The sequence below is a fragment of the Ambystoma mexicanum genome, chromosome 3q (assembly GCF_040938575.1).
Source record: "Ambystoma mexicanum isolate Mex_15411 chromosome 3q, UKY_AmexF1_1, whole genome shotgun sequence".
NCBI lineage: Eukaryota > Metazoa > Chordata > Amphibia > Caudata > Ambystomatidae > Ambystoma > Ambystoma mexicanum.
The window spans coordinates 270,134,531-270,147,522 of record NC_090926.1 but is presented as its reverse complement, the minus strand read 5'-3'; the positions used below and the strand labels follow the sequence as shown (position 1 = coordinate 270,147,522).

Sequence of the window (12,992 nt, the reverse complement as noted above, 5' to 3'; positions counted from 1 at the left end):
TCGATTTGAATCCTCCACAGCCTTGTCTGTCATTCCAGAATGTGCATTTTTCAATACATTTCATCACTATTGAAAACTCACTTGTTCCAGTGGAAGTCAGTGTATTGAGCCTTTTTGTTTCAGCCCTTTGTGAGTGCAGGAGAGGGTGAGGCCATATTATGGATGGTTTGGTTGATAAATCTGCACAAGGCCACATTTAGAAATTGTAGCATATTGTACTTCTTCAGCCACTTGGCATACATGCAGGACAACCGCTGGTGACTAAAGGATATTGCTGACTTCCTCTGTTGAGATGTGTTAAATTTTGAGTACTTTTGATTCTAGTCTTGCCTCTTATTGGTGCATAAGAGTCGGTGTGCAAATGGCTGCATTTAACTTGCATAGGCTGTTTATCAGATTCAGTTGCTTCAGGGGCTCAGATGCAGCACCTATCCAATGGTTTAATCCAATGCCAACCACACATGCCTATTAATCTGTACATTAATCTTTGCCAATTTCCTCTCTTCTAGATACCTTTCCTCTTGTGGTATTTTAATGATGAGAAACCCTCAAGCCATCTGCAATGTGGACTGTGACCCTGGAATTCAGCATAGCCGAACCTTCCTCAACTTCACAGGGAGTCTGACGAACAAGAGAAAGGAGTACTCTGAGAGGAGGATCATGGGGTAAGCAACACAGATACTCTTCTGCTTCTATCCTTCTCCTGCGCCATTCCCCCCTCTGCATGCCCATTTTCACTTCTTCCAGTCACTCTGCCCAATGCCCAAATCATTATTTTTTTTAACTTCATACTTGGGAATATTCTCCTCTTAAACCCCTGTTTTGTCTCACCAGGTATTCCATGCAAGAGATGTACGAGGTAGTCTCCAACGTGGATGCATACAAAGAGTTTGTACCCTGGTGTAAAAAGTCATTGGTGGTTTCTAAGCGCACTGGGCATGCTAAAGCCCAGCTTGAGGTGGGGTTTCCACCAATCATGGAGCGGTACACCTCGATTATCACCACAGTGAGGCCACATCTGGTAAAGGTATGATCTGTGCAAAGGCTTTCTTGTCTAGAGGATTTAGCAGGAGATACTGAAGCGTGGAATCTGGCCAGCTCGCTCATAAACTAGTTTTTCAGGGGTAAATGACACCTCACTTAGGGGAGCATGGTTCAATACAAATAAACCCATTGTCCCACCTAAGTTAAAACAACTGTATATGTTGGATACGGTTTGCCTTAGTATTTTAGGATAAGGCTTGTCTATGATCTACCTTTGGGCTCTCCTATAGTATTGTGTGATGGTTATTTACTTATGTAATGGTTCTTGGGCCATTCCTTGCCAGTATGTTTGGCTCCTGTGGACTCTTTTGTGTCCGATTGTTACTGGACTTGCACTTAAGAGGAGGCCTGTCCCAATGTAAAAGGGAAATGCATACCTCCTTTTAATCCTCCAATTGTTTTGGCTTTTTTCTACCATAGGCCGTTTGCACTGATGGTCGACTCTTTAACCACCTGGAAACAGTCTGGCGATTCAGCCCTGGCATTCCTGGCTACCCACGCACATGCACAGTGGATTTCTCAGTAAGTATCCATTGTGGACCTTGTTTTCTCCTCCTTGAGCAGGCCACGTGTCTGTTCACTGTCTTTTGTTACCTTTCAATAGAAACACTACTTTTGACATACCACAACTATCTGGCGTATGTAGCCTAACATTTCCCTGTTCTTCTTGCATTGGCTACATATGGGCTAACTCTTGCTTTCTCCATTAGAGAGGTAGAATCAGCATTACAGATAAGGGGAGTATCAGACACTTTTACTATTACAAATAGGCAAATACTCCCAAAAAATAGAAAAATTGGGAGTAAAAATACTCTGAACAAAAATGGCAAACGGCACATCAGAGCATGTCTCCTGGATTTCATCCACACGCCCCCATGGGTATATTTGGACCAGTAGTACCAGAGGAAGAAGCTCTATTATTACTGACTCCTCTGAAGAGGTAAAAATGTACCTTTTCATGTGTATGAATAACTTGGTGCAATGAAATATATTTTACAAAACCTTTCTGTTTTACAGGTAAACATTTACTCGCTTATTGAATGCTGCCACTGGGAATGGGTCTTACTTTTACTCCCTAAAAAATAACGTTACTCCCAACTTTAAAAAATGAGTAAAATACTCCCACTTTAAAATCGTATCTGGAGCGCTGGGGTACCATACTTGCATTATTGTACTTGTGTTTCTGCTGGCGGTTTGGGAAGAGGTGTGTTCTGTGCATTGGTTACATTTCTGTTTACTAAAATGGTTTTCATGTTATACTCCTATGTCCCGTCCCCTTTCCTCCATACTTGTGGGACAGCTCTCCGTCCTGTGGGACGGGACCGGAGCACTTTGTAAAAAGCATCCACATTTTTTTCAAAAATGTGTCCCTCTTTCCTGCACAGGGCCCGGCACGTGGCTTTACCCCCGCCCCCCTTGGCTCCGCCCCGCGCATCGCCCATCAGTCCTTTTCTCTGCACGACCGGGGCCGGACGCACTTGCATCCTCGGAAGATTTTCTTCCCTGTTTCCCTCTCTGGCTCTCGCTAGCGTTCGTTTACTAGTCTGTCTATGTCTTTTAAATTAGATTTTCCAGACTGTTCATCGTGTCACCGTCGCTTCGTGAGGGCGGATCCCCATCCTCTTTGTTTAGAGTGTTTGGGTCCGGAACACCGTTGGGACTCCTGTTTTTACTGTGACTCCTTTGTTCCGGGCACTTCGTCGGTGGGAGGAGGTGTTGCGACAAACTCCTCCTTCTCATTTTCAGGCGTTCATCGACGAGAAGAAGAAACACCCGGTAAATTCTTTACTTTTCAGAGCACCCCGACCGGGGGATACCTTCCCAGGTTCCTCTCGGGCCAGGAGGGGCGTTGATCGCTCTGTTACAGGGGTTCGCCCTGAGGTGCCTGTCGGGCCTAATAATTCTACCGGAGTTTTCTCTGAGGGTCTCCGTAAGGGGCCTGTGTACACCGGAGTATGCTCCGAGGCCCCTCCTGTGGGGGCTGTTTGGAGGCCCAGTTCTACTGAGTCGTGGGGTACCGGAGCTTGCTCTGAGGCCCCTTTCGGCTTCCCTCAAAAACAAAACCGGGGTGCGCCCCGAGGCCTTGGCTGGGCTTGTGGTTACCGAACGGATGTTCGAGGCCCGTGCCGATAAGGCTTTTACCGGGCCTAGTTCCGAGGTCCCTCGTACAGAGGCTAAGGATACCAACAGTTCTGAGGGGCTGGGCAAGGCCCTGTCGGTGAAAGCGGTTGCTCACCGTTCCTGCTCTTGTGTTGACACCAGATCTGTTGAGGGGGCAAAGAAGAAAGGTTCTTCTTTTACTGGCAGTGCCGAGGCCCTTCCTTCGAAGGCTCAGTTGGCGTTTGGTATGTCGCAGAAACATTCCAGGCCTCATAGTACTGGCTCTGCCGAGGTTCCTTATGTTAAGGCTAAAATTAAGACCCCTGACCCATTGACAGGGACCCATGCCTCACTTCCTCACGTGCCGCAGTTCCCCGGAGATGAGGACAAAATGGCGGCCGTTCCCGCCACAACCACGGCGCCCATTTTAGGTACTACCCCTACAACTACGCCATCGGCCCCTGGCGTAGGGTTCGGTCCTTTGGGTGTACCTAAGGTCCCTTGTGCGCATCCTTACCAGCCGGTTTATGATTGGAACGCCCGGATGCCTCTTCTGCACAATACTTCGTTTCCAGCGGGGGCGGCTCCTGTGATTTATGTGGATATGTCGGAGGGGCCGGTGTGGCACCCTTCTCCGTTACGTCCCTGGATTTGTCCACCTCATGAGGCCTCATCAGGTTCTGAAACAATCTCCTAAGGGCGCCTTTTTCGGTAAATTTCAAGCGCTTATGCGCACCGACCCCATGAGGGAATATTTCAAAGGGCTTTTCAAGGAGATCTGTCCACCTGCGCCTCTGGCTCCACCTGTTCCTCCGGTGGTTCCTCGGGCCCGTCCCTTGCCCGTGGTGCCTCCCCCTGCTCTTCCGCCTTTGCCACCATTGTCCCCAGTGGACAAGGCAGTGCCTGACACGGCTCAGCAGGATCCTGACCTGTCAGATGACCCTGAAGGCGATCAGGACAACGAGGACCTTCCCCGCTCTATCAGAGCTTTTCATGACCGGGTACTGGACATGATGAGTTTCTTAGATGTTCCGGTGCCCGAGGCACCCGCTCCGCAGGCTGCATGCCACGAAGTTTTCGAAGGAAGTGCAAGACAAGGTACTGGACCTTCCATTCGGTGGTAAGGAGCTTTTTCACTCTTCTACTGATGTAGAGCTCACCAAAACCAAGGATAGCACTCAGACGGCTAAATCATTGTCTGTTCTGGTTAAAGCTCCTTTCAAATCTCAGAGACCGTTGTTGCAAAGTCGACCTTCCTCTGGTTTTAGGGGCTTCCTCGACCACAAATCTCGCAGAGTGGATACTCCTGCAGGGAATAACCGCCATAGACAACAGCGTACGCGGTTTCTCTCCCGCTCCTCAGCCTCCTCATCAGGTTTAGGTGGCCACCGATAAGCCTGCCAAATTAGGGTTTTCCGTGCTCGCACGAGACCCCGGTGGGAGGACGCATTGCGTCTCATTGGGAGGCGTGGCAGACCATCACAGAAGACAGATGGGTCTTGTCAGTCGCTCGAGCGGGCTTCCGCTTATCTTTACCCCATACCCCACCCCTCAACCCTCCTTTTCAGCTGTCGGGCTCACCCTCCTTCAAGACTGAGGTTCAGAAACTTCTGCACCTCAGAGCTGTGGAACCCGTTCCCCTTGGGGAGCGAGGGGAGGTCTTTTACTCCCGGCTATTTACGGTGCCCAAACCCAACCAGGCTGGCCTGCGCACCATCTTAGACATTTCCCTGTTCAATCTTTTCCTACCCCAAGAGAAATTCAAGATGATCACGCCCGGCCAGATTCGCTCCTCTTTGCAGATGGGCGATTGGCTCAGCGTGGTGGATCTTCAGGATGCGTACATGCATATCCTGATTTGGTATCCACACAGGAGATACCTCCGCTTCTCTTTGGGAGAGGAGCACTTCCAGTTTCGGGTGCTTCCTTTTGGCCTCAGCTCGGCACCGCGTGTCTTCACGAAGATGATGTTGGTGATTGCGGCCTATCTTCATCTCCAGGGTATCCATGTGTATCCTTATTTGGGCGACTGGCTCTTACGCAGCCCTTGTCCGTTGGCAGCAGTGGGCAACCTCCAGTCTCTCCTTCAGCTCCTGTTCCATCTTGGGCTGTCGGTGAACTGGCGGAAATCCTCCATGACGGTCTCAAAGGACCTGACTTTCCTGGGTTTTCGTTAGAACACGATCGACTGCCGAGTGTATCTGACCGGGGACGGAATGGCGGATCTGTTGGCCACGTGTCAGATGTTTGCGCAGTCGGAGAGCATGTCGGCCTGGTGGTTCCAGAGGCTTCTGGGCCTCATGGCCTCGTGTGTACTGGCTCTCAAAATGAGACGACCCAGATGGCTCTTCGGAGTTCCTGGCGTCCGGCTGTGGACCCAGATTCCAAGCGGATAATGATTCCGGATTCCATGAGAGTGGACCGGAACTGGTGGTAATCTCTCAGCAACCTGTCGGTGGGCGCAGGGTTTCAGGACCCAGCCCCCATGGTGACGATCACGACGGACTCCTCCCTTTTGGGTGGGGTGCGACGTTAGATCTTCTTCAGGTCTCGGACCTCTGGTCACCTCAGGACAAGCTCCTGCACATAAATCATTTGGAGCTTCTGGCGATCTTTCTGCCGCTCAAGGCGTTCAGACCGCTCATTGTCAACAAGGTGGTCCGCATAAGAACGGACTATGTGGTATCAATGTATTACATAAGCAAGCAAGGGGGAACAAAGTCTTCCCCTCTCGTGGACCTGTCCATCCAGATTTGGGAGTGGGCCGTGCTTCATGGGGTCTGGCTGCTTGCAGTGCACATCCCTGGCCAGCTGAATGTCACAGCGGATGCCCTCAGCCGGCGGACAGTGGTCAGCTACGAGTGGGAGTTGAAGGCGGAGGTCCTCTCATGGATTTTCTCGCGTTGGGGCACTCCGGAGGTGGACCTCTTAACCACGGCGGTAAAGAAGAAGCTTCCTCAGTACGCCTCCAGAGGGGGGCTGGGAGCCTCCTCTCTGGGGGATGCTCTCGAGATTCCATGGCACAACATGAGAGCTTACGCCTTCCCGCCTCTGCCCCTAGGTCATCGAGCAATTTGGAAGTTGAAGAACTCTGAACTGTTCTCTTCTACTGATAGCCCTGTGGTGGCCGGCCAGGATTTGGTTCTCAGAACTTCAACACCTGTCGGTGTATCCGCCGATCAGGTTACCAATAACTCCCGATCTTCTTCACCAAGCGGAACAGATGTGGCACCCCACCCCATAATCGCTCAGCTTGGCGGCATGGTGCCTGAGTTCAAGTCTTCAGAGCATTTGAGTTTGTCTGCGGATAACATGCGCATTATCCAGGTAGCCAGGAAACCCCCGACCAGATCTCAATACAAGAGTAAATGGCTCAGGTTCTGTCATTGGTGTTTGGAGAAAGAGTTGGATCCGAGGGTGGCAACGATTGACATGGTGCTGTCCTTTGTATCCTTACTAGCAGAGTCAGGGGTTCATGTTCTGTCTTGCAGGACTTGTATCTCAGCGGTTTCCGCTTACCTTTCTACAGACCTGTGTTCTTATTCTCTAACTAACCCGGTGGTGAAGAGACATTTTGCTGGCTTGACACGCCTTTTTCCCTCTGGTTCGTAGTCCGCACCCGCCTTGGGATCTAAATGTAGTCCTGACGGCGCTGTGCCATAACCCCTTTGAGCCAATGGCTACGGTTGATCTCAAGTATGTGTCCTGGAAAGTGTCCTTTCTGGTCGCCGTTACGTCAGCGAGGAGAGTGAGCAAGCTCCAGGCATTGTCGGTGGAGCATCCTTTCTTGGTCTTTCACAAGGACAAGGTAGTACTTCGGACAAACCCGGCTTTCCTACCAAAGGTAGTGACCGAATTCCATCTGAATCAGTCGATCTCCCTTCCGGTCTTTTTTCCGAACCCTGCCTCGGAGGATGAAAGGGTTCTACACTGTCTTGACGTCCGAAGTTCTACCTGGACAGGACTTCCGAGCTTTGGAGTTCTTAACTTTTTGTGACCTTTGGTAGCCCTCAGGGCAGGCCGGCTCCTAAGGTATCTATTTCCAGATGGATTGCCACCTGTATCACGGAGTCTTTCACCGTCCAAAAGCTGAAACCTCCTAAAGGTATCCATGCACACCTGGTGCGGGGCAAGGCAGCCGCGGTTGCTTTTCAAAAATATGTTCCCTGGGAGTCCATCGCTAAAGCAGCTACTTGGGCCTCCCCATCTGCTTTCTGTAAGAATTACTGCCTCGATATGAACTCTAGAGCTGATGCTCAGTTTGGTCAGGCTGTGCTAAAGAACCTGTTGCAGTAAGGCGTATTTCCCAAGCACTCCTTACAGGAACTATGGGTGGATGGAATCTCCCACAAGTATGGAGGAAAAGGGACGGGACGTAGGAGTATTACCAGGTTACTCACCGTAGTGACCACCTTACTCCTAGTCCATAGTCCCCTTTCCTCCATACGCCCGCCCGCCGTCCCCTCTAATAAGGTTCCTCTGTTATTGCTAATGGGTCTTTGACCCTGCGATAGAAAAGGACTGAAGGGCGATGCGTGGGGCGGAGCTAAGGTGGGCGGGGTTACGGCCGTGTGCCGGGCCCCGCGCAGGAAAGAGAGGAGGGACACATTTTTGAAAAAAATGTGGATGCTTTTTACAAAGTGCTCCGGTCCCGTCCCACAGGACGGAGAGATGTCCCACAAGTATGGAGGAAAGGGGACTATGGACTAGGAGTAAAGGTGGTCACTACGGTGAGTAACCTGGTAATTTTGTGCCACTCCACCAGTCTTTTACTATAGCCCCTAGTTTGAAGAGTACTTTTATGCTGAAAGTTGCAGTTACCTGTTCTAGGTTTGTTCACATTAGAAATATGAATGTCTGTTGTACCTCTAGTTGGGTAGGGTCACTTATAATCGGGCCCCTCTACTTAGAAGATTTGTGCTGTAAACCATTTGCCACTTATGCAGGCTATAGGCAAAACTAGGTGTGATCCCACCAGTGACATTTCTTCCTTGGCACATAATCTGCTGTAACCTTTTGGTAAGGCTTAATGGTAACCCTTAAGCTTCAAGTACTAATGAAGGTGATACAATTGGCTCAAAGACCTGGTTGGGAGCATTTCCTTCATAACCTTCTGTCATTTGTTTAACTGTACAAACATTTGTTAATGTGTGTGCTTACATTTGTATTTTTACCTTAAATTGAAAGGCAGCAAGGAATTGTTAATCTGAGTAGAGAGACCTAGATCACCTGCCTGGGGCATTGTGCAGAAGCTTTAATTGTCAAAGTTGATGAGAATCTAGTCTGACTTGTGTGTGACTGGAAGGTGTTTGTAGATGACCCTGTATAGTGGGGGGGGCGGGGGGAGCGATGACTAGATGGCGACTTGAACTCATCCCAAGGTACTTTCTGGTGAGGGAAATTATTCAGTGGTCAAGAACGCCATGCCCTTAATTCTGCATCCCATCCCCTTCCTCCTATGCTCCTGGGGCATAGCCTACAAAGGGGGCATGTCGGAAGTGAGCTATGCACATACAATGTCCCATCTGCAAATGGTTCCTCCCACCTTGCTGCCCTTTGGCTTTATCCACCAATTCCATTTTTTTCTGCTTCGTCTGGAGAATTTCCTTTCCTACCTGCTTGCTCTTAAATTAAATTTTGTCCAAAGATTATTTTTTTTGCTTTTCCCCCCCTCTGCTTTGCATGATCCTCATTTGATTTCAGCCAATGGTGCACTTGCCTACACTATATATCTGCCTCTGTTACACACACACTTTGCCTGACTGTCCTTGGTTCCTGTGCACATTCTGTCTCACACTTCCATTCAAGGTTCACAAGGCATGTCTGTCATTGAAGGTTTGCCTTCATTCACCAGGCATGTCTACGGTGCTCTAGCACCTTGATGCGTCATTTTTGCTAGATGGAATTACAAATTATCATCTCAGACCAAATAATCGGACAGACTCGAGGAATATGGCAAAGTACTACTTTATTCTCATTTAATAAAGTAGGGAGACCTGACCGACATCGCACTGGTGCATGCACACTCCCACAGTAGCTTGATTACATGGAGGTCTTATACCCCAATATGTGTCCTCTATGGCGTCATTTTACGTGGCAAAATACAAAACCTATTGAGGGAAGGGATTGGTTAAGGTAACATATCTATGTATAGAACATATACAAATCAGTACATCATTGGCTACCCCTTATCTGTAGGGCATGCCTTGAGCTACCTCTAAATATGTATAGTACTTATTATAGCAGACAAAATAACAGTGGATTGGTCTATTCAACATTTTATGTTAGGTTGCCCCTCAAACCCACTGATTTGTTGGCAAACTATCCCAACCTTGGACTTTCGGCTCTTTAGCAGCATGTACGTGAAACAAAACTTAGATGTTTGAATACCGTTAGCCGACTCCCTGTTTTCCCAATTAGTTCATCTTTTATCGGTTGGCCATAAGCCAAAGTCTTCCCTTTGTAGTTGACCTTGCAGCCTGTTCACTGTCCTGGAACATTCAAGGGAGTGTGAGCACACCACTGTCTATGTCTGAGGCTTAATGAATCGCCCGTGTTCTCTTCAAAATCACGTGTGTGTTGAGATCATGAATTTGTCAATTTTATCGCATATGAACTTTGCACACTTTTAATTGACCATCAGTTGGCTCATGCAGATGTTTTGCTCTTCCATCTATGAGGAATGTCCCACATTCAGAGCTTATCCGTTTAACTCCCTTTGTGCTCGGTGCTTATTCCTTAAAATAGCATCCTTAATTCGCCAACCTTGACTTCGTCTGTTCTGCACACAGAACTATTCTTCTGCGTCTCCTGATTCTACAGCCTTGGTCTATGAGGTAGCTTGGTTGAATTCGACACAAGCCATTTTCCTAACATGGACGTCCTTGCCACGTTATATATTACTTTATAGCAAGCTTGCGGTGCTGCTTATTTACAGTTATTCGCCAGCAAGTTACTTCATCTTCTTTGTATTCACGGTTACTTTAGCTTTAGGTGCATATTCACCTTGGTGCTACAGTTACATTGTTACTCTTAAGTATTTTCACATTGTTTCAATAAAGGGTTTATATATCTTCTTTATGACATCACTCTGCTCTCGTCAGATTTCACTTCACGTTCCATGATGTCCATAGGTGCGTGCTGACAAGGGGTGTACCAAACTTCAGCTTCGAGTAAGTATTCGGCTGAATTCCAGCTGAAAAAAAGGTATTCGGCTCCGGCCGGATAGTTTCTTGCTATTCGGCTCTTGCCGAATACTTTGACATTCTCATGTGAATACAGTGCAACATGAAATCAGAAAGCCAAATATAGACTTCAGTTTGCAAAACTAAATGGAATTAGGCCAGACAAATTGCTATCACACAGCTGAAAAATATCTTCTATTGTAATCTGCTCTTTAGGGCATGTTTTGTTACAGATTCTTAGACAAAAAAGGTGCTCATCTTTTATACTTAGCTTGCAATAATACAGGAACATCTTTTCTTTTGGTGAATGTTTATATGCAATGTGCACTTTTTTCAGTTGAAAAAACAAACAAAGAAATGTGCATATATACTTTCAGTTCCTGTCATGTCACTTTCCATTGCGTACATCATAGCCACCCCCTTTTCTTTTTTTAAGGACTTGAGAACTGAGTTTAACATTATTTGATATTTTATCAGGAAATAATAAGTTGCATATGTTTGTGTATTGGCGAGAAAGAGTGGCTAGGAAAAGTGAAAAGTAAGTAGCATTTGTTTGGGTGGGGTGAGTAGTTGTGAGATGGAGTTCACGCGTTTCAGATTTCCTCTTGACTTGTGTCCTGCATGAGCCAACATGAACCATTTTATACATTTCTATGTGAGCTGCAAAGAAGTTTCGAAACTCGACCACATCGACTTTGCAACTGGATAGAGAATGCAATGCATCTGATTCACAAAGGCAGTCCTGTTGCATTTGTGAAGCCTCCTACTTTAACTGGCACTGAATATGCAACAATCTTCTGTACATTTGGTCCCTTCATTTTGGTTAGATCTGCTTTATTTCTGGCTTTTATACTTTAAAAATAAAGATGCTACATTAATTACAATGAAGAGAAATAGAAGTATAGAATGCATTTAAAATAGTGCTTTATTTGTTTTTTGAAGTTTGGAACATTATTTACTAAATAAAACAACTATTCGGCTTCATATTCGGGTTCGGCCGAATACTAAATATGCTATTCGGTACAGCCCTAGTGCTGACATTTCCATGTAGCATCCTTCCACACTTTCAGTGCAAGGGGACATTCTGTATGGCTGTCTGAGTGTATAATGTCTCACATTCAATCGATGTGGTATGGGAACAATACAGAGGGTCCCATTAACTGCTCTTCTCCAGCTAGTCCACTATGGCGGTGGTGAGGGGATGTGGACTAGTGAGAGAGAGTCTACCTGCTCCTCTACGTTACCATTGAAGCTTTGTCTTCATGAACCTGGCCTCTATTATCATGCAAAGCATTTCCTGACTTGGAAATGATGAGCAAATTTCATTTTTTTTCCAGAGCCGCCTCATCCCGATAATTCGTTTGTAACTTTCACTGGAGTTGGAAAGTAGTTTACAAGTCAGATTGCTCGATCATGAGCGACCCTGAGAGACCTTTGAGCCCCACGATGATGATGATGATGATGATGACGACGATGATGATGATTATTCACCTAAGAGGTCCATTGAGCCATCTAATGGACCAAAAGACACTGCCCTGCTTAGGTAGCTGTAGACCAGGATGTTGCCCCCAATACTCAGCTCAGATATTTTTCTAGATCTGCGGCTCAGGTATTTGATGGGTCTCTAACAAATACATCAGCACCAGAGTTTCCCACAAGGTATCGACATGTCTGCCACAGAACCTGAAGGGTCAGTTTGCGATTTTGCAGGGTTTCAGTAGTTTATGCACCAAGAACTTTGTGGCATCTACTAGATTAACTAACCATGGCACATCCTGGATGGGTCTGGCCTGCAGTTCCTCCCAATAGTTCTCCAACCGAGGCACATACTTGATAGAATTGCTTAGCAGCATGTAAACATTTGTGAGCTTAGTTCATGTTGTGCATGGGTTCTTTATTAAGCTGTCTCTCAGTTGAGATAGGCCATGGAGTCCCCAGGCTGACAGACCCATTGCCCATGGACATTGTATTTAGGAACATGCAGAGTTAGAGGTCTAAGCTTCACCCTCTTTTCCATTACCTATCCTTCCGACATTGATCAAATTATTTTCTTCAGGTTCCAGACTTAGTTGCCTCACCCTGTTACCATTTCTGCATCAGTTGATCTGCCCCCTTTAGTACGCTCCTCTGCTGTTTAGGACACCTACAGAGCTTCTACCACTGCGACCGTGAAAAATATCTCCTGCTCTGACCTATTGGGATTCAGTGTGCAGGATGAGATGACCTTCTTGCAGGGCTTTTCATGCAAGAGTGCTAGGTCTGATGGGGTATCTGCACCTACTGTTCCCTGTTAGAAATGGGAGTGGTTAAGCAGGGGGACATGGGATGCTGGGAGGGTTTTGGAGAAGACGTGTTGCCTTGACCGTGAAGAATAAGCTAATGCTTGTTTTAGACCACCCACTAAGGAAAATATCTGTATGTCCGCCATACTCTGATGACCGATCGTTGTGATTTCAGCTATTATAATATGGAAAAGTGATGACTACATTTGCTACCACACCTGCTGCTAAGGAGGCAAGACTTTCTTATACTCTAGTGGCAAGTGTGTCTACCAGAATATTGTGCAGCAGCTTAGCCAAGTGAACACTGATGGTCTTCCTGCTGCTTGGAACTTATTTGTATTGTTGTATTTGGGCTATATATAGTATGAGCCTAGTTAGGAAG

General features: G+C 47.2%; 1 protein-coding gene across 1 annotated transcript in view; it reads left to right on the top strand.

Moving 5' to 3' along the window:
• Window positions 1-12,992, top strand: part of COQ10A (coenzyme Q10A) — a 249,155-nt gene that overhangs the window by 185,555 nt on the left and 50,608 nt on the right. The window contains exons 2-4 of the mRNA XM_069653743.1: window positions 510-665; window positions 835-1,027; window positions 1,465-1,566. Coding sequence (XP_069509844.1) covers window positions 510-665; window positions 835-1,027; window positions 1,465-1,566 — 451 coding nt within the window. The remainder of the gene's footprint in view (window positions 1-509; window positions 666-834; window positions 1,028-1,464; window positions 1,567-12,992) is intronic.